Consider the following 19652-nt stretch of genomic DNA (forward strand, 5'->3'; position numbering starts at 1 on the left):
ACATAAAAATATTTTTAAATTAATGACTTCTAATACATCATTTAGAGCTGAGCGATAAGAGTGTAAATCATAGACATGAGAAATGGAAAATCCCCCTAAGGTCGTCCCACTTGTCTGTAGCTCAGGGCAAGGTTGCTCACGCCAATATACCCATCTAATTCTTTGTCATTTTGCTCAGATGCCATGTTCTTTGAAAGGATTAACAACATTACGCTTGGTGTTAGCTATTTAATACGTCTGTAAGAGCATCTTAATCTAGGATTAAGGCAGGGTCTTATGGACCACAAGGAGTAAGTTTTTAAGGAAAAAAAATTGTCCAGTAAACAACAGTTAAAACAGAACTGGCTCAACAGAAGTGATGCCGAGAGTTTTGCAAATAAGTGATCTAGATGCCCTCAGCAGAAATTTTGTTGGACCCCAACAAAAAAGTCAGAAGCGCTTAAGAAAATTCACCACCTGCTTTGCTTGCAAGAACACTGCTGACTCGAGCTCTGGGGGTGGGGAATGGGAGGTGGTTAGGGGTTTTAATGAAAACAAAGACAAAATAAATCAAAACCCTTTTGCACAAACAAGCCTTCTGGCATTAGCTGGGAGCCAGCAAGATCATCTGAGGAGATGAACTTAAAAGACATTGAGTTGTTAAATGAATGAATAAAGTGTTTTTCTTAGTGAACAACAACAGTTTAAAAATCTCTTGGTGTGCTAGCATATATAGGAGGAGAACTAGCAAGTAGTTCGTTCTCATATGTCAAACAAAAGAAACTTCATCTAGTTCTGTATGTGTCCATTTTCTCTTGTGATGCCACAAGAGAAGGACGACAGAAATGCAAAGGATTTTGAAAGATGGAGGCTATAAAAATGTTGTAAGGCATTGATAAAAGAGGTTGAGAAAATTAGCAATCTCTAGCTTGCACTTGGGTATTACTCTTATTCAAGAGCAAGGTGACACTTTTTGAAATTAAAAAAAATGGTAACTTTAGAAATAATAAAAATAAATAACATTGTCAAGTGCATTTCCTGGGGAAATTACGAAGACAAATAGCACAGCTTCATTCCTAAGACTGTGGATAATTTTATAGTTGATAATACAGTTTGAATACCAAGTCAGATCCTATTCTTTAGGCTGTAAGTGAAGTGTCTGCAGGGTTTATAAGCAAAGCCGTCCTCTTCCTGCACCTCTGTTTGGGGGCAGCGAGGGCACAGGAGGCCGAAGCATCAGAGCACCAGCCGTCTGATCTGGTGTGGCAAGTGCTCTGCTCTGACAGGGCTGGGAGGAGTCGTGTCCTCAACATCTGGTGTCTGGAGCCTGGATTGCAGCCACAGTGAGCAGAAGAGGCAGTGGCCAAGGAAAGACAGACATAAGCAGGATTTAAAGGTGTGTCAAGAAGGCGTTTTGTGTAACCACCCCGTTTGTCACCCTCTTCCCTTTGTCCAGGGGAGTTTATCAAGGCTTTGTATGAGTCGGATGAAAACTGTGAAGTGGATCCCAGCAAATGTTCATCCAGTGAATTAACAGATCATCAGAGCAACCTGAAAATGTGTTGCGAGCTGGCCTTCTGCAAGATTATTAACTCTTACTGGTGAGGCATCTTCCCTCCCCTTCTCCCCCATCAGGTCATTTGCTTAAAGGGTGCCCATTCCTCCTCTGAAGATGAGAAAACAGCAGTTGTACAGGGAAGTAACATAGACCCATCTGTCTTCTGAGACTGCCTTCATTTCCTTTCCCCGCTGCCTTCCTACATCTGACACCATATTGCAGGTGGAACCTGTGCCCAAAATTAGGGTTTCCCATCCCCCACACCATACCTGGCAGGAGCCTCTGCTGAAATGCTCTGCCAAGGGAACACATACTGAGCTGGGTCTGAATAAGGAGGGATTACAGTGAGAAGATAACAGCTTAGATTGAACTTGGAATAAAAAGCTGAAAGTTTTGACGTGTATAGAAAACTTTTAGACCCTTTAGATTTATAAAATTGAACAGGAAATCACAGGGAGGAAACGCTGGCGGGGATTTCTATTAATCTCTGTTCCTGAGTAACAGTGAAATAAGAAGGGCCTTTCTGCTTCCGGATGAAGCACGTGTGAAATATTGAGAGATCTTAACAAGCAAAATAAAAATTTCAGTTATGGAGATGAGTTCCATTTGGTTCAGTTTGTTTTTAATATCCTAACACCCTGTTTTCTCCAGGGTAGCAATGGCTAAGTAGTTTTAGCTTGCGAATCAGCGTGTCTGAAAATGGCTTCACTTAGCATATATGGACAAGAGATGCTTTAAAGACTACTTAAGTATCACCAGATTAAATGGGGATCTAAGAATAGATGCCTAATGACATTTCCCAGCCTAGAGAGAGAAAAGGGGGGAGAAAAAAAAAAAAGAGCCGATGATGTTTTCTCCCAGATAATTATTTCTGGTGATTAGTCATTGGTTCAACTTGTTGCTTCTCATTGCCCATACGATTTTATTTCCTGGTTGTTTGTTTTTCAGCGTGTTCCCTCGTGAGCTGAAGGAGGTGTTTGCATCTTGGAAGCAGCAGTGCCTGAGCAGGGGCAAGCAGGACATCAGTGAACGCCTGATCAGTGCCTCCCTCTTCCTCCGCTTCCTCTGCCCTGCCATCATGTCCCCCAGCCTCTTCAGCCTCATGCAGGAGTATCCTGACGACCGGACATCTCGCACGCTCACACTTATTGCTAAAGTCATTCAGAATCTCGCCAATTTTGCGAAGTAGGTGGTGACAATAAAACCGAAACTGGTGCCTCCATGGCTGCAAGTCACTGCAGGGCACTGCGGAGTAAGGAGAGTCCTGCTTGGTAGTCATGTTTGCAGACAGCTAATTCTCTGTCACACTGAAGTCAGCTTTGGAAAAGGAGGAAATTTCTCACTTAAACGTGAAACACCATTCCCCCTGAGACACCTCAGTGTCTCCTTTTCACGTGCAGATTTGGGCTGTATTGAACTGGGTAGAGGTGACAGTATAAAACCAAGAAGAGCAATGCATTAGCATGTCAGTGTGTATGCTGTTTCAAAAGAAAAAAAGCCTGTTCCCACCACGGGTCATGATTTTCCTCCTTTCTTCCTCCCAAACTCCCAGCCGAATGACACAAAGGGCATGGCATGTCTCTGACGGGAGAGGAACGCAGAGAAGGGGAGAAGAGGAAGGGTTGTCTGTGGGATGGAGGGGGGGAGATGTATTGACCCTTTGATCATAGTGCAAACAGTGAATTACTAGTATTTGTGTAAGTCTAAGAAAGCAGTGAATCTCTTAAATTGTCCCTTTTTTTTTCCCCCTCCTGGACCAAATCCTCAGAAAGGCAGGTCTAAAGTGAAGTATTTAAGTAATTGTCTCTGTGTTCTGTGTGGAGGTTATTGACTAGCTTCCCCCCCCTCCCCTTTCTTGCAGGTTTGGGAATAAAGAAGAATATATGGCCTTCATGAATGACTTTTTGGAACATGAGTGGGGAGGAATGAAGCGTTTTCTCCTGGAGATCTCTAACCCAGATACCATCTCAAACATGCCTGGATTTGAGGGCTACATCGACCTGGGCAGAGAGCTCTCAGTTTTGCATTCGCTCTTATGGGAGGTTGTGTCCCAACTTGATAAGGTAAAGCAGGCTGGAGGCCCAGGAGGGCAAATCCGGCAATTGTATCGTGGCAACAGTAAACACTAGGAAACATCAAGGGAGCAGCTGAAGCCTACTTTGGGGAGAACTTATTCAACAGCTTTTGAGAGGAATGTTTAATAGTGGTATTTCACAATTGTTCTTTCTGTAATTTCAGATCAGGGCCTACAGCAGGGCATGTGAAGTGGTTGGGCTGCAGCAGAAATGCAAACACTTTGCAGAGCCTTAAGTGAGGATGGGTGTTAAATGGTAAAGAGGGCAGCGCTTAAAAGCAGGCCTGGAATTCCCCGAGCAGCCAGTCCTTTCTCATATATGAGCTGGAATATAAGGGACGGTGTTTGGACAGAAAATGAAAATGTTGCCGTGCCCTTTTTGATGCTAATGGAGGTGCTTTGCCGCACCCCAGGCCCTACCCTGCCCTGCTCTCATGTGTCGGCCAGGCAGAACTGTTTTCATTCAAGACCTGATCCAAAGCCTGCTGAGATGTTCTCACTTCTCTAGTCTTCAGATTCATGTTTAGTATACAAGAGGGTGCCATGTACAAACCTGGTTCCACTCTCAGTTTTAGTGTCTAACAAAAGCAAGTTACTTTCTGCCGTCTAGTGTGCTGGGCTCACATGCATTGTCCAGATTCTGTTCTACTGATTGCAACAGATATTGCCAACAATAAGCATCGCTTCCATTTACCCATGGAAGGAAAAAAAGGGAGTAGTTTGCTCTTCATTAGGTATGTGGCTTTGCAGGATCCAAAATCATTAAAACTTTGATAGCAAAGGTAGTTGATAAGACCCAGAAAAGCTGATCTGTGAGTCATTATTTTTTTTGCAAGTGTTTGGAAGTGTTCCATATTTCAACTTTTAAGGGTGCATTATTTTGTCCATATTCCATTCATATTACTCTTTCCTTTGAAACTGGAGAGGTGAGGTGAATTGCAGTGCACTGTTAATATTTGTATTGCATTATGGTTTGCCAAAATAGTTATTTGTTGGATATTTATTTTCTCACACTACGTTATTTAAAACAGAAAACAAAAAACTGAGCTTGTCACATCCAAGTAAATTGAAATGTCCTTGACTCAAAAAAGCAATATATATAAATCTTAGTTAATCTTAGTTTGATAACAATTTATGATCCTGTTTTTCCGTTTCCCTCATACTTGCACACAGTGTACATTCAAAATGTCACAGGCAGCAAAGTCAGCTATAAAAACAGTTCAGTAGCCTCAGGAAAGGAGGCAAAGTGAGCACTCAATAGTCCACATCCTCCATTTCTACAAATCGGGGTAAACCCACCAGTGCAGGGAACAAGAAGCTGGTCAGGCTCCAGTCTCTAGAACTGCAAATGGATCTTTGGACTTGGTATTAGTTACTGTCAGTGGCTTTCTGGGTCGTAAATGTCTTGGGCAGTGAGGAAGGGGAGTAGCCAGACCTGGATAATCTGTCAGAGCAGATCTGCTTTGCCCTTTCTGTAGGTTAGATGTATGGATCTATTCTAACAGGCCCTTGGGAGCTGGTATAGTGCTTTGCTAAAATGAGAATTAAGGGGTAGAGTTACATTGCAATAGTGCTTTACTGTAGGCAATGACTGGGAAAGGATGAGAAAAGTCACCTCAGAGATTTTAATAGACACAGAAGTGCCACACAAAAAGCGTCTGTAAAGAGACATTTCTCTGGAGCCAAGCTGACCGAATACCTGCTTACAGGAAAAATAAGGATATCTTTGAAAAGAGCACTGTCTTTGTAGTGGGGTTTTACTTTTTTAAAAGCCTCCAGCACTTTCACCTTCTTGCTGTGGTCCCAGGAGCCTGAAGATGCCCTGTACATCATATAACCGGCAGTCACCCAAAGAGGGGAGAAGGATGAGGAGCCTGAACCAGCAGCCTTCCTTGCTGGAAGGTCAGCTGCTCTTCTCCTAGGCCTGGCCAACATGTAACTGAACAAGAAGCTACACATTTAATCCCAGGCTGATGTGATAATGTTGGGATGAGGATGACTGATGTTTTCACACAGTTATTTGTCACGTTTAAGTAGGGAAGAGTGCCTTAACTTTTGATAACAGAATGCTACAGGAGATGGCATCAGTGTAGGATGCCAGGAGCAGAAGGCTTATGAAATGAAAACCTTCCCTTTCCCCATCTCCCTCAACCCTTGCAATTCTCTCATGATCCCCTTGAATGCCGCATCCCCTTGTCTGTTGGCATGCACCTCCTTTACCACATGACACCCTCTGCCTGGAAAGTTCCCCCCACTAGCTGAATCTGTAGTCTTTGAATGCCCTTTCATGAATAGATACCATAGTTTTCACATTGTCCTCACCCACCCTGATCTTAGTTTGCTTTGCATGATAGTTTTGCATTGGAATGGCAATAATTTTGTTTTATTGAGCATGATTTTTATTTTTGGGGGTCAATCCTAATTTCTTTTCTATTTCCTTTTCTTTCCTCAATGTCTGCTGCACCCCGTTTCGTCTCCTCCATCCATCTCGTCGCCGTGGTTACGCTGCTCCGTAACACTGCATTACGGTCCTGGCACACCCGCACACAACCACCCACCCTCCTTCCTTCCACCTCCACCCCTCCGCCTCTGTGCATCGTTATCAAAAACAAACAAAAACAAAACTGGTGGATGTCGCGGTGCTTGTTGTCCAATTAGGGTGAAAATTCCTTCCTACAGGCGACCGTGGCAAAACTGGGACCTCTTCCTCGTATTCTTGCCGATATCACCAAATCAATGACCAACCCTACGCCGATACAGCAGCAGCTGAGGCGTTTCACGGAGCACAGCTCTAGTCCAAACGTCAGTGGCAGTCTCTCCTCAGGGCTTCAGAAGATATTTGAGGACCCCACTGATGGGTACGTAAGAGCCAGAAGATGTGGGATAATGGAGTTGTTAAGCCTGTTAAGAGTTGAGCACCTCGCTGCCTGAACTGCGTGCCCTGACCAACCTTAGGAGGTGGGGATACACAGTCCCAGTAGGAGGGTTCACGAGGTGGCACTGGAGACCTGAAGCTTTTGACTTACTCAGGACTCAAATGCGTCTCTGGGAGTCAATGATTTCAGCTGCTAAAAACCAGTTTTGCAATTTACTGCCAGTCTGAGTGTCCGGATGCACAGTCAGCCGTAATGTTTCCTTCTGGCCATCAGGCTGCTTATTTACTGCTAATGAAAAAACTGGGCTGTAGGTGGAACTTGCTACCAAAGGAACAGTAAAAATAGTCCCTCCTCTGTTTAGTGCAGCATTTATCACGCTGTAATAGCTGTTAATCTGATGCAAAAAGCTGTAGCATGGCAGAACTGCCAAAGAGCTTGGATACTGTGGTCTCAGGGTAGTTTTTGTGCTATCAGGTATGAGGGACAGTTTATCAAGTAGAAGTGTCTGCCCCCTGAGCTAACATCTAGATCTACAGGAGCCTTCACATGACTCCTGTGGAATCTTCAGGACCCCCCCCAATCCATACTGCTGACCAAGGGTTAAGTGGGATCTGAACTGCTCTGAAGTCTTGCTGGAGACAAAAGTGTCTAAAGGGGGAGGATTTGGTGGAAATTATTTGCATTTCACCTGTGGAAAAAAATAAAGATGAAGCACTTCTTGAATCAAATGTAATTCTCAAAGATAAGTTGTAATTAAAGAAGAGTGTGTTCTGACTTGAACAGAAAGAGCTCATAAAAGGAAATCTGGTTCCTTGAAGCTTTCATTTAAGTGAAATTAAGTGAGGTAGAAAGACTTCTCTGGGACAGATCTCTCAGGGTCTTGGCTGCTTAAAAATTAACCAAATTCCTTTTCACTCCACAGTGACTTGCATAAGCTGAAGTCTCCAACCCAGGAAAACGTAGATGGGTATTTTAGGGGCAAGACTTTACTGCTGGTTCAGCAGGCATCCACCCAGAGCATGACTTACTCAGATAAGGACGAAAGGGAAAGCATCTTGCCCAATGGACGTAGCATCTCTCTCATGGACCTCCAAGATCCCCACACGCCTCACAGTGACCATGCTTCCATGATGCACGACGTGCCTTTGCGCTTGGCTGGCAGCCAGCTCTCTATCACGCAAGTGGCAAACATCAAACAGCTGTGGGAAACTCAGAGCACACCCCAAAGTGCTCCCCAGGTGAGAAGGCCGCTGCACCCCGCTTTGAACCAACAGGGCAGCCTCCAGCCCCTGTCATTCCAGAACCCGGTTTACCATCTCAACAACCCAACCCCGCCGATGCCGAAGGCCTCTGTGGACTCCAGCTTGGAGAACCTGAGCACCGCCAGCTCCCGGAGCCGAAGCAACAGCGAAGACTTCAAACTGAGCGGGCCCAGCAACAGCAGCATGGAGGATTTCACCAAACGCAGCACGCAGAGCGAGGACTTCTCCCGACGCCACACGGTTCCCGACAAGCACGTCCCCATTGCACTGCCCCGCCAGAACAGCAGCAGCCAAGCACAGATCCGCAAAATGGACCAGGGCGGGCTGGGCGCCAGGGCCAAAGCGCCACAGTCGCTGCCACACAGCGCGTCCCTGCGGAGCACGGGCAGCATGTCGGGAGTGTCGGGGGCCGTGGTGACCGAGCCCCTGCAGAACGGGAGCCGGTCCCGGCAGCAATCCTCGTCCTCTAGAGAGAGCCCTGTCCCAAAGGTGAGGGCGATCCAGAGGCAACAAACGCAGCAGGTAAGGAAAGCCTTTCTCCCAGAGCTTTCTGCCTTCATGGTTGGCTGATTGCTGCACTGACCTTCCAAGCTCTTTGACCTTTGAGTTGCATCAAGAGCACTTAAGCAAGTGGCCAGTAGCAAACATAAGGAATTGTCATGTTTGTTACCCTTACAAGCTCACCAAGCCTAGCTTATCTATGATATTTTAATGCTTTTCTACTGATTTTTTTTAAATGCTTTTCCTAAGGTAGCAGCAAGCCCACTGAAAGAAAGCAAGCTTGAAAATTTCCCCAAGTGAAAAAAAAAAACAGAAGCAGCTTTGCTCCAAATCTGGCCACCTGAGAATGTATTTGCCCTGTGGTGCTAATTTAAAAGCATAGCTACCTTGAAAACAGAGAAAAAAACAAAGATAAATTATCGTAGGATAAACTGCTGCCAAAATAATAAGTACAGTTGTCCTAAGTGTGGAGAAATCTATATTTCACCATGATGCAACTATCTATTGCTGGTCCCCAAATAAATAGTGCTTTTCCATTAATCAGCCCGAACTATGAATAATGCAAACACTTTCTGGAAAGGAACGCTTATTTGTACCCACTCCTAATGCACTTTATCAGTTGTTCTTAGGCGACTCTAAATCAAGAATTTGCTGTCAAAAAGCCAACATTCCTTTACCTTAAAAAAAAGTCCTGTTGTGATTTGCTTTGTGTGAGAATACTTTCCTAAATTAGTTAAATGTTAAAGAGATAAGTATTTAAATTGTGTGGCACTACAGCAAAGGTAGAAAATGTATCAATCTGCAGGTCAGAGGGAAGCTGGTGGGTTTTAGAAATGTCATTTAGTGCATACAGACTGATCAGCTTGGCAGGGTGAAGCTCTTGAAGGCAATACCTGAGCTATTCCTTGGGGTTCAGTGTTTTCTTCTCTGATCACTGTGAGGGTAAACATGGTCACGTTTGATTTATCTTACCTAGTGTAGAAGGAAATTTTTTAAGCTCCTGCTTTCCACAAGGCCTTCTGGAAAGATTCTGCTCTGCGCACAGGCACGAGTGAGGACTTGCCCTCCGGAATATCGCAGCCCCTGATGTTGAGGCTGCTCCAGGCTGCTGGTGATGCTACACCTGCAAGGAGCAGGAGGTTATGGTCCTCCTGGTGGCAGAAGCACTGGTGAAGACATGGTCATGGCATGGGAAGGCTTTTGGCTTGTCAGGTAAAGCTGGCAGGAGAATTTAGTTGCCAGCGTGAGGTCCTGCTCTGCCAAGGGTTTTACTGATATCCCTATTGGTGCCAAACTTGCCAAACTCCTGAATGTTACAGACAAAAGGAGGAAAATCTGGATGATGCCTGGGAACCCAGGAGCCATCAGGGCTTCAAAACTACTTTGATACCTCAAGTTCATTAAAATACAAGGAGATCAGAAACACTGAATCACAAAGCAAAGCTTAGTATGCCAAGTTAGTAACAACAAAAAAAGTAATTGCGTATTAGTTGAAGTTCATATGTCTGTGTCTGCCTTTGGAGTGTCTGTTTTACATTTGGGCATAGAGGTGTTGATGGGTAAAGCATATTGAATACAGGAGGTAGGACATTTTTAGGTCAGTAACAAGGTTAAATTTGAAGGATAAACTCTTTGCAGTTCTCAGGCATCCTCATCTGCTCTTCTCATCTGGAATTGCTGATTACTTGACTGCCCCCATGTAAATCAGTTACTTTTGCTTGTTGAGCATCCAAGTGCCTGTCTCACACTTCTTTCCAGTTACTTTTTACATTCAACATGAGAGATGCCAGCGGCTGTAACTGGCTCCAGGGCAGTCTCCTTCCCTGCTCTTGTAGGTGATGTGCATCTACTTATTTTTCCACTCTACTTTCCATACTAATTGTTTCCATTGGGTTCATTAGAGTACTTGCTTCTACTTTATTCAGAGAAATGAGTTTGTTCTTTATGCCAAATCGAGGGGCCAGAATTTTTTTGTGGCAAATTCCATTGCATCCTTTTAATCGCAAATTGTGTTGTGGAATTCTGTTCTTATTTAATAAAAAAAAAAAAAGAAGAAGAGGAGAAAAGTTGGGTATGTTCTTTCTAGGCATGCTTTGTGGGCGTTATAATTATTAGATTCTCTTCTCTAAAGTCCCATTTGTTTCTGAATATAGAGCTAGGCCCTTTGTTTGCTGCAAGAGGTCAGTTTTTGCCTTCCATTTCCATTTAGTTAGTAGGTGGGAACAGAAATGTCAGCGTGTTTCTCTGGAAGAGAAGCAAAGAGGGGAATTAATACACGTTCCTAGCAGGCTTTTTCTTTTTTCCCCTTTGTGGGAATGTAACTCATAACCCATTAGCATGTGAAGTGCTCGCCATCCGCTTGGTCTTTCTAGGCTTTCTGGCTGCTGAGTTTGGCCTGCAGTTTGCAAGGCTGTTTGGCAAGGTTTGCTGGTGATCAGCAGCCTGTTACAAGGCTGGTGATGTACTTTATAGCCACCTTCTGCTTAGTCCTCCAGAATGCCAGTGAACTACTTGTTCCTAATGCCTCCAGCAGTTCTTAGAGCCAAAGTATTTACCTGTGAGAAGAGCCTGTTGGTGGCAGAGCCACACACAGTCCATAGTCTCCCTTGCAATGGCCTCATAGCGAATACCATTAAAAAAAAAGAGAAATCTAACTAAAGAGCTTTGCCAGGCTGTCAGCAATACTTGAAAGGGGCTGTTAGATTTCCTGCTGTGAAGATTTCCTTCCTGCCTAAATCCAGGGATTTTTGCCTAATTCCTAGTCCTTTCCTCAGCCTTTATACCCATCCTTGCTGAGGTGTGTTCCAGTGCTGGAGTCCTCCTCACTGCTCAGGATAGCACATATGCAGCACTCACCAGCCCTGTCCTTGTGAACAAGACTCATGTAAAGAAGCTGTTATTCCCCCCAAACCAGCTCTTTGCTGAAATTAAGACTTCAAAATCCCCCTGCCATGGAGCACATTTCTTTGGTACAATTCTGAAGCAAGGCAGTGAGCTGAAGAGCTGCTTGAGCACAAAAAGAAGCTGCAGTTGGGATGGGGGAGGTTGATCTTTTGCATTTCTCAGAAAGTTAAGACAGTGTTGCTCTTTCAGGGGTAATTATGCTAATTCCTGTGCTTATAAACTTGCCTTTGTCCATGAAAATTGCTTGGAATTTGTAGCAAGCCGTGTTTTCCCCAGCGGGGCAGAGGGTTTCTTGTTTCTTTTCTTGGCTTCCTTTTCAGCTTCCCTTAAAGAGAGGATAGCCTCTGATGAGGTTTTTCACTTCTAGTAAACACTACTGGCCCTGGATTCCTCTCACAGCCTGGTTTGGGTGTATCTGCTTCGACAGGCCGTTTAAATCTGATAGGCACGACACTGATGATGTTACACCTCTTTGAAGTACCGCTGTGCCATCTCGTATCCAAGCCACGCAGCCCCATCCTCCATTGCAAAGTCTGTCTGTGGCCTGGCTGAGAAAGCTGCTCCACCTTCAGCTTCTCAGCGCTCCAAATAAACCGATTTGTCTTACTTGAACAGGCTGTGAGTGAAGCTTTGTCGCTCTGTTTTCTTTGTGAGAGAAATCACAGGTTGAGAAAGCCTCACTGAAAATCTGGCAAAGGGGAAAGGGGGGATGCGAACAGGATTTGGGAACAAGAACTTTCCCAGAGAGAAGCTCGCTTAGACAGGAAAGAAAATTTCCTAAGTACGTTGCTTTTAGAGGGACTCAAGTAAGTGTTGTGGGTCCAAAGCCAAGGGAGGATGAAGGATCTCTGCAGGAGGTTTGGGGGATTCTTTGAAACTGGCAGTTTCATGGTCATTTTTCTCCTCCAAATAAAGTGGATTTTAGAGCGGATTTGGATGTAGTTTCTCTTAAAATGCTCACAGGTGTCTCTGCTCCAGGTTCAGTCGCCTGTGGACTCTGCCACAATGTCACCAGTGGAAAGGACAGCTGCCTGGGTTCTCAATAATGGACAATATGAAGAAGTAGAGGAGGACGCAGAGCAGAATCCGGATGAAGTCAAGCATGCTGAGAAGGTAGATTTTATTTTGTGTGTAGCCGCCTCGAGTCCTGTCCACCCTACAGCTGAGCTCAGAATGGCTTTCGGGTGCTGTGTGACAGAGTCAAACACAGGTTGTATCAGCATAACATCCTGCTGTACGTGCTGTCACACAGATCTGGAGGATCCTGTGCTGTAGATTAGCCCACGTGCAGGCTGTAGCGTGTGAAATGGGTGCAAACTCACACAGCTGAGGGTTTGTACATGACAGGCACTTGGCACTTGTATCGTGAGTCACTGCCTCAGTGTATTACATCCTGCTCAAGTCATTATTTTTTATGACAACACTACAGCTGCAGCATAATGCCATTATTCTATGCTTGCAAATTGATCATTAAACTTCATTTAAAAAAAAAGAAAGATTGTTAACCTGATTGAGTATAGCTTAGGATGTGCTAAGTGATTGTGTAAGATCTGTAAATGCAATTCAATCTTCATCAGTAGTTGCACTCAGATTTTTGTCTTGGGCGTTACGTGAGTCAAATGCCTCTTGTCTAGGTGGTACAGTGTTTCTGGGCTACACAGAAATGTCCATGATTTTTTTTAAGCATATTTATTTTCAGGTGTAGATACCGTTATTCCAAATACAGTTACATCTATATGTTGCTACAGTGATGAGGTTTGCTAAGACGTTTGGTATTTTGAGAGGGCAGGGAGCGGGTGGGAGGAGGACATTTGATGGACAAAAAGCAGGAACGAAGGTTTTATTAGGAAAAGTGAATGAACCCAAACCAAAGCAGAACATGTTGAGATTCACTGCACCATTGCAGCAGTGATTATCCACAGGGACAGTAAGCAGAAGAACAAAACCTCAGCCAAGTAATCTTACAGGTGCTGCTCTGTAGTGAATTATTTGCTCTGTCTTCACACGTGGTTTCATGCCTTGATTAGGTCCTGAAGAACGAGTTATTTGGGTCCCATTCTGATTTGTTTTGTAAGTTGGGTCACCCCAGAACATTTTTGCTGTTAAGTGCTATCAGCAGCTTTTGGCTGGGAACTCCTCGAGTCTGGAGTAACTGGGGATGTTACTGGTCAGGGCTGAGGAGCCACGTCAGAGCCCTCTGAGTCCTAAAACTGTGCTACAGAATGAAATCCTGCAGTGTGGGAATACCTTAGTGCTCAGTGGGAACCCACATGCTCCTCGTATGTGGTTGTCCACAGTTGTTTGCTTGTCATTTTCTTCTATCCTTCTCTGAACATCAGCAGAGGATTGTAGTGATCTGATATCTTTCTTTTTCCGTTGCACCTGATTCTTTCCCTCCTTCCTTCTGCCTGCAGTATGAGCAGGAGATAGCAAAGCTGAAGGAGCGCCTGAAGGTGTCAAGTCGCCGGCTGGAGGAGTACGAGCAGCGGCTCCTGGTGCAAGAGCAGCAAATGCAGAAGCTGCTGATGGAGTACAAGTCTAGGCTGGAAGACAGTGAGGAGCGACTGCGCAGGCAACAGGAGGAGAAGGACAGCCAGATGAAAAGCATCATCAGCAGGTGAGGCTTTGGAAAGTTTGGGACTATGTAGGACAAGCAGCTCCCCTGCATCGTGTGTTCTCTTTGACACTAAAGGAGGTAGTTGCATGGGCTTCTTGACATATCTGGACCGATACCATCCTGCCTTAGAGATGAAGAAATGGAGATGCAGGTGCGTAAACTTGCCTCAGATTGCCAGAAGAGTGAAGGAAAAGACTGAGGAATTTTTAACCCTGGTCTCTGTTGTACTAATAACAAGTCTTTTTGATTTGTTTGGAATCCATACTCAAGGCAGTAGTTTTTCAGAGCAGTTGCATTTTTTGCAAGGTCCGTTTTGAGAATAACATGGTTAGGCAATTGGGAGTGTCAGATGGATAGATAAGCTTTTCTAAGCATAGCAGAATTCTTCTCTTGCAGAGCCAGGACAATCAGAGAAATGAAAACAACAGGCCAGCATACCTGAAACTATCTGGAATAGCCTTTAACTGTCCTGATTTGTACCTCTCTTTGCTCATCAGGCTCATGGCAGTTGAAGAGGAGTTGAAGAAGGATCATGCAGAGATGCAAGCTGTCATCGATGCAAAGCAGAAAATTATTGACGCACAGGTAAGGAGCTCAGGATCTCAAAGAACCAAGTGTTCTGTGCATAGAACCCATTATTTTCCCCTGTCCTCCTGCCCCAGTGTTTGCCTCCCAAGCCAGTATTGGCCCATGGTGTTGCATATGTAACTTAATGCCTTTTAGGAGATAATTGTCTGACACTAGGCTTTGAGAAAGCCTGACAACACATCACAGGACTGACTGCTTCTCCAAAACCTCTTCTACTTTGTGAGATCCCAAGGGAGGAAAAAGAATAGTGGTGCCTTTTGTAGACATCATTCCGAGTGTGGGCCAGGGAACTCTGGAAAAGCTGTGCTTCATACCAGCATAGTTTAATTGCCATGTGCATGCATCTCAGCTATGCAAGCTAAAAGCATGGCTTTGAACGTTCAAGTCAAGAAAAGAGAATGCTTGCAATGGAGCATTGCCCTGTATAATGTCATGTGTGGCATTTCACCCCATCTGACTGTCCCCGTCAGTCCTGGAGAAATGCCCACTCTGCCACAAACCTGCAGTGCTTTGCCTCACTCAACACCAGTTGGGTGTGGAAAGTGGGACCCGGTGGTGGGCGATGCATGTGGGTGTTTTGTGTGGGATCATTTCAGCTTTTCTTCTGTGTCTGTGCTGATCCCAGAGAGCAAAGCTTGAACAACAGAACCCGAGACTGGTTTGATATCTGCCTGCCATGTTACGTGTGTGATATTTCCATGTGGAGGACATCTTTCCTGCTTATGGGCTTTTCAGTAGTTCCAGCTGTCAGCTTGCCTTAATAGATAATCTTCAAATGACCTGTTTTGGGAATAACCCAGGTTATTTCAGAACGTTGTTTCCCTACACACGGAGCAGCAGGGCAGGGCAGGAAAGCCTCAGTTGAACATCATTAAAGGTGGTTCTGGTGTATTAGAATATAGGCATAAGCGAGCACAGAAGGGCATACCCTGGCCATTTTTTTCATGTTGAATGGCCGGTAATAATAGAAATGTTTGAGCTCACATGGAACTCAAGGGAAAATATAAAGCAGAAAAAAAAAGCTGTTTTTAAAAGCCGGGTAACACTAGGAGCATATTTATAGCAGATTGCTTTTTGATAATTTGAAAAGTACTGGGTTTATTTCTGCTGCCTCTGCCCCCATTTTCCCACAGTTGTTCAGGAAAGTTGTTCATGAAAGCTGGATTTTTGGATCCCTGCCATCTAATCTGAATAAATCACTTGTGTACTATGTCATGGCACTTCTGTTACCTAGCCTTGCAGAATAAAAAGAAAATCCTACTGGAGTTACACCCAGCGTAGTTTTTCACTATGATGCTCTACAAGGAGACACCAGTGTAGTCGCCCTTTCTAGATGCAGCTCGAGATTAAATCCTTTCTATGAAGACTTCCACTCAAAATGCCAAGTGGGAGAGTGCAGTGCTGGAAAATGAACAGGAATGTAGTCAGTCGCTGGATTTGATTTTCCTGGTGATGGGGGAACAGTACAGCAACCTCCAATCTGATCAAGGAGTAGGGCAGGTGAAAGCTGGAATAGAAGTTGAATGTGCTGGGCCATTTTTGGGGATGAGCACCGTCAGGGCATCTTGCTGTGACACACAGGTGGAATGGCAGCTTATCCAAACAGCAGCCTAGTTTTTGGAGGGGGTGACACCTTTTTCATCTGCCTCGAGAAGGTGAAGCGGGCACTGAGCAAACTCATTAAAAGTGATTTTTTTGGAGGGGAGGATTTGGGAGATTGTGACAGAATATAAGAAACTTGTCCTTCCCTTTGTCACCTGTCTGTGCCACCTCTCAGCCCAGGTGTGGGGTTATGGCCCAGCGAGGCGGGACTGGACCAGTCTGACCCCTTGGTGTCACGAGCTGGCAGAGGGGATGGCTGCTGGCTCATGAAGGCCTCAGACTCTCAGGGCTGGTTCTTGGTCGCACTTGATCAAATTATGCATCACTTACCACCTGCAGTGGGAATGGTTGAAAAAACAACAGCAAAACAGTAGCATTAATGATTCTGGTTTTTTTAATCTGACACTTCTTTTCTTCTGAAGTGCTGGTAGCTGCTTGGGTAAGCAAGGTCATCAGCAAACCTTAACTGCTCCAGCGTCAGCCAGCTCGTGGGGGCAGCTTAGTTGTCATTGCCCCTTCTTGGGCACCTGAGCAGAAGAAGAAAGCGATGAACGATTCGGGACAGACACACCAGAGGAGCCCAAGTGTTTGCTGGGTTCTGTAGCAAATCCCTCTGTCGAGAGTTAAGATTGCGGGGTGACAATAAAACCCTGGCAGATGTATTGTTAACCCCCTCTCCCCCCCACACACACTTCCCCCTCCCTCTTCCCCTTTTTCACTAAGGAGAGGCGATTGGGAGGAAAAGAAGCACAGAGTGAAGAGAGTTGGAAAAAATTAAAGATATTTTACTAATGCTACTAATAAGAATAGAGAAAATAATACAAAATATACAAAACCAATCTTGAAAGTCTCAGCAACTGCAGAGCCGGCACCCAAAGTCCTGGATTGGACTCTGCAGCCAATCGGAGCTGGATTCAGTCTGTCACTAGGCCTCAGTTCGCAGGGATGACTAGCAAGGTCCTCTCCTAATGTCGGCCATAAGCAGCAGGGAAAAGGGAGAAGCACACGAGATCCTCGTGATCTCCCACTTTTATATGAAGTATTCACGTGAATGGAATGTTATACACAGTTGGTCAGTTTCTTGCTCACTTGTTTCTCGTCGCCTCTCTCGCGAGATGTCCATCTGTGCTTATCAATAAGTTTGCATTCCATTGCTAGGTTTACCAAAACATGTGTCTGGTGCTCCAGGAAAATGCGGTTAATATGAAGGCTTTAGCTGACAGGCAAAATTCACTGAAAGAGAAACTTGTTTTTAGCAAAACCAGGACACCCTCTGAATTCAGCTTGGAAGATTTTTCTCAGTCATTCATTTGGCAAAGGGATATAGCAGCGGCTAGGAAAGAAGGGGATATTTTTTTAAGTGAGATTTATGGACTGGAGTTGAAACCTTGCTTATCACACCTGTTTGAAGAGTTAAATGGCTGCCAGGAAACAGCAGTAACCTGGGCTTAGTTACATGACCATGAGATGCTTTTCAGGATTTGCTCTTTTAAACTGTGGTCAGGTGCAGCACCGCAGCCTGCGCCGGTGCCCCGGGACAGCCTTGCTCTCGGGTACCTGCTGTTCAACCTGGCTCCAGGCCTCCCCGCCCAGCAGGGGCTGGGGCTGGATAAACCCTCTCCCAGGAGCAGCGGAGCTGCAAAGAGTTCTGGCCCAGTTGCTACCGCAAGTGACATCTCCGCTGTGTTAAATTACAGGTCATAAATGGGGATGAGATAATTCAAACAGGCAAGTAAACCCGATCAGTTCTTTAGCTGAGCAGTACCCAGTCCTGGCCCAGTGCACTGACCTCCTACCCATTCCAGCTCCCCCCGCTCCCTGTGCCCGATTCACCTGTGTTAGAGACATGTTCGTTAGACTGCGTTTTCCTTTGAGTGAGAACATGCCTCTACTCACCAAGCTCATGCTTTTAAGATTGATTGTCCAGGTTTAGATTTCCAGCTGTTTTGCAAACTGGCATAGTGAGCACTCCCCAGCGTCAGAAAATAACCTGCTTTTCATTTTTAACTCTTTGGAAAGCAATTTTAAATTATATATTCCAAGTGAAATTTAGTCCAAGGAGGAGGAGCTTTAACGTGCTGAAGAACACATTTCTGCTAAGGCAATTGTGTTTTGCAAAATGTACTTCAGCAGGGGCGGAAAGGCTGAAGCCTTTAACTCCTTCATTGTCTGTTCTTGCCTACATTGGCTGGATCGGGGCAGGTGCTGGGGCAGGCTATAGCCTGCTTTGCTGAATTCTCGTGCCTCCTCATCCATTTGCTCTGCTACACAGAGCTCGGTCTCTTCAGGGCTGTCATACAAGCAGGACTTAAATTCTGCTTTGTTTTTTTGCACCCTAATGCCCCTGTGGAAAAGCCCACTGAGAAAAGCTAACATGGCTTGGTTGCGGATGTACCGCACAGCTCATGTGTTGGGATCAGCATCTCAAGGGGCTGTTGTAGCACTGAGGTCTCCTGAGCCCTATGTCTGAACTATCCCTTAATGTTTGTGCCTTGTGTGCATCATTTTTCCTTCCATTTTGTTCCTCAACGGGCTGGACTGGAAAGAGTTCCTGCATGCAGCTTTTTTCATTCAAGTAAATTAGACATTTTTTTCCTTCTCAAAGAAATAAAGCCAATCAGCGGGTAGCATGGAGAGCGTATTTACCTGTTGCCATCTCTGTTGCTGCTTTGTGTGGCTGCATTTTTTTATTTTTTTGATGGAAGACAAAAATTGCCATTTCCAATTGCGCCAACAACTCTCTGGCTTGACCCTGCAGTGCTGTGTCCTGCTGCAGGTAATCTAGCCGGTAGCAGGCTGGGTTCTGTTGATGGGGTTTTTAGTTTTTATAAATTGGGTACACATCCTTTAGCGTTCTGCTAAAAGTGGAGGCTCCTGTGCCAGCAGGATCGAAACAGGGCTGTGGGACCCCTGGATTTGGCGGCGCCTGGGAGCCCCTCTGAGCTGGAATGGGTCTAGGAGCAGTGTGTTCAGTGTTTGTTCCTTGTGTTCTGTCCATGGCATCTCCCCCTCTTCCCCTTCACCTCAAATAACCCCTTAGTTGTAGCTTCTGGCTGCTTCTTCTCTATGTTGCTGTTGCACCCTCACTCCTGCTGGTGACTGCAGGCTGCCATTATCTGCTTTTTTTTAATTTATTTATTTCAAGCATACCATGAGTTTATTCCAAGCACACTCCATCCAAAATACAGAGACAATGGCCGTTAGATACCACTTGCACTTTTCTCTGCCAGATGAAACCTCCACCACTTTTATTTTCTGCTGCCTGTTTCTGTTTTTCTAATATATATTTTTTAAAAAATAATAATAAATTGGCTATTGTTATTAACACCCTTCCCGCTCCCCCCTGCCCAGACCCCCCTGAGGCAAAATAACCGCATTTCCATCTGCCTCGGTGGGAGGCTGCCTGGATAAAGCCACCGTGACTAGATCTGTTCAGCAACGTGCCTTTGACTCGCTGTCACTTCCCATCACGCAAAAAGGCCAGGAGGGCCAGGCCGGCGTGTGACAAACCCGTGGCACACAGGGGCCGCGTCACCCCGAGAAAACAGAAAGAGGCAGACACCCCATCTTACCAGAGAGCATTAGCCCAGCTGCCTCTGCCTAGAAACCACCCGAAGATGCTGTCGCAGCCCTGGAAGCTCCCCAAAACGCAGGCTTGTGGGGCTAAGGCGTCGCGTTCGCGGAGGAGCTC

The 19652-nt window shown here is 45.3% G+C and overlaps 1 protein-coding gene across 24 annotated transcripts in view; it reads left to right on the forward strand.

The window, feature by feature from the left end:
• RASAL2 (RAS protein activator like 2) overlaps positions 1-19652 on the forward strand; it is a 180923-nt gene that overhangs the window by 156587 nt on the left and 4684 nt on the right. For 13 of the 24 annotated variants that reach the window (XM_065071715.1, XM_065071717.1, XM_065071712.1 and 10 more), the window contains 9 exons: positions 1436-1580; positions 2486-2722; positions 3399-3600; positions 6270-6469; positions 7410-8271; positions 12133-12267; positions 13569-13771; positions 14269-14356; positions 17659-17689. In XM_065071715.1, coding sequence (XP_064927787.1) covers positions 1436-1580; positions 2486-2722; positions 3399-3600; positions 6270-6469; positions 7410-8271; positions 12133-12267; positions 13569-13771; positions 14269-14356; positions 17659-17689 — 2103 coding nt within the window. The remainder of the gene's footprint in view (positions 1-1435; positions 1581-2485; positions 2723-3398; positions 3601-6269; positions 6470-7409; positions 8272-12132; positions 12268-13568; positions 13772-14268; positions 14357-17658; positions 17690-19652) is intronic. The other 11 variants (XM_065071716.1, XM_065071714.1, XM_065071727.1 and 8 more) reach the window with 3 other exon arrangements.

This window comes from Columba livia, chromosome 8 (genome assembly GCF_036013475.1).
Source record: "Columba livia isolate bColLiv1 breed racing homer chromosome 8, bColLiv1.pat.W.v2, whole genome shotgun sequence".
NCBI lineage: Eukaryota > Metazoa > Chordata > Aves > Columbiformes > Columbidae > Columba > Columba livia.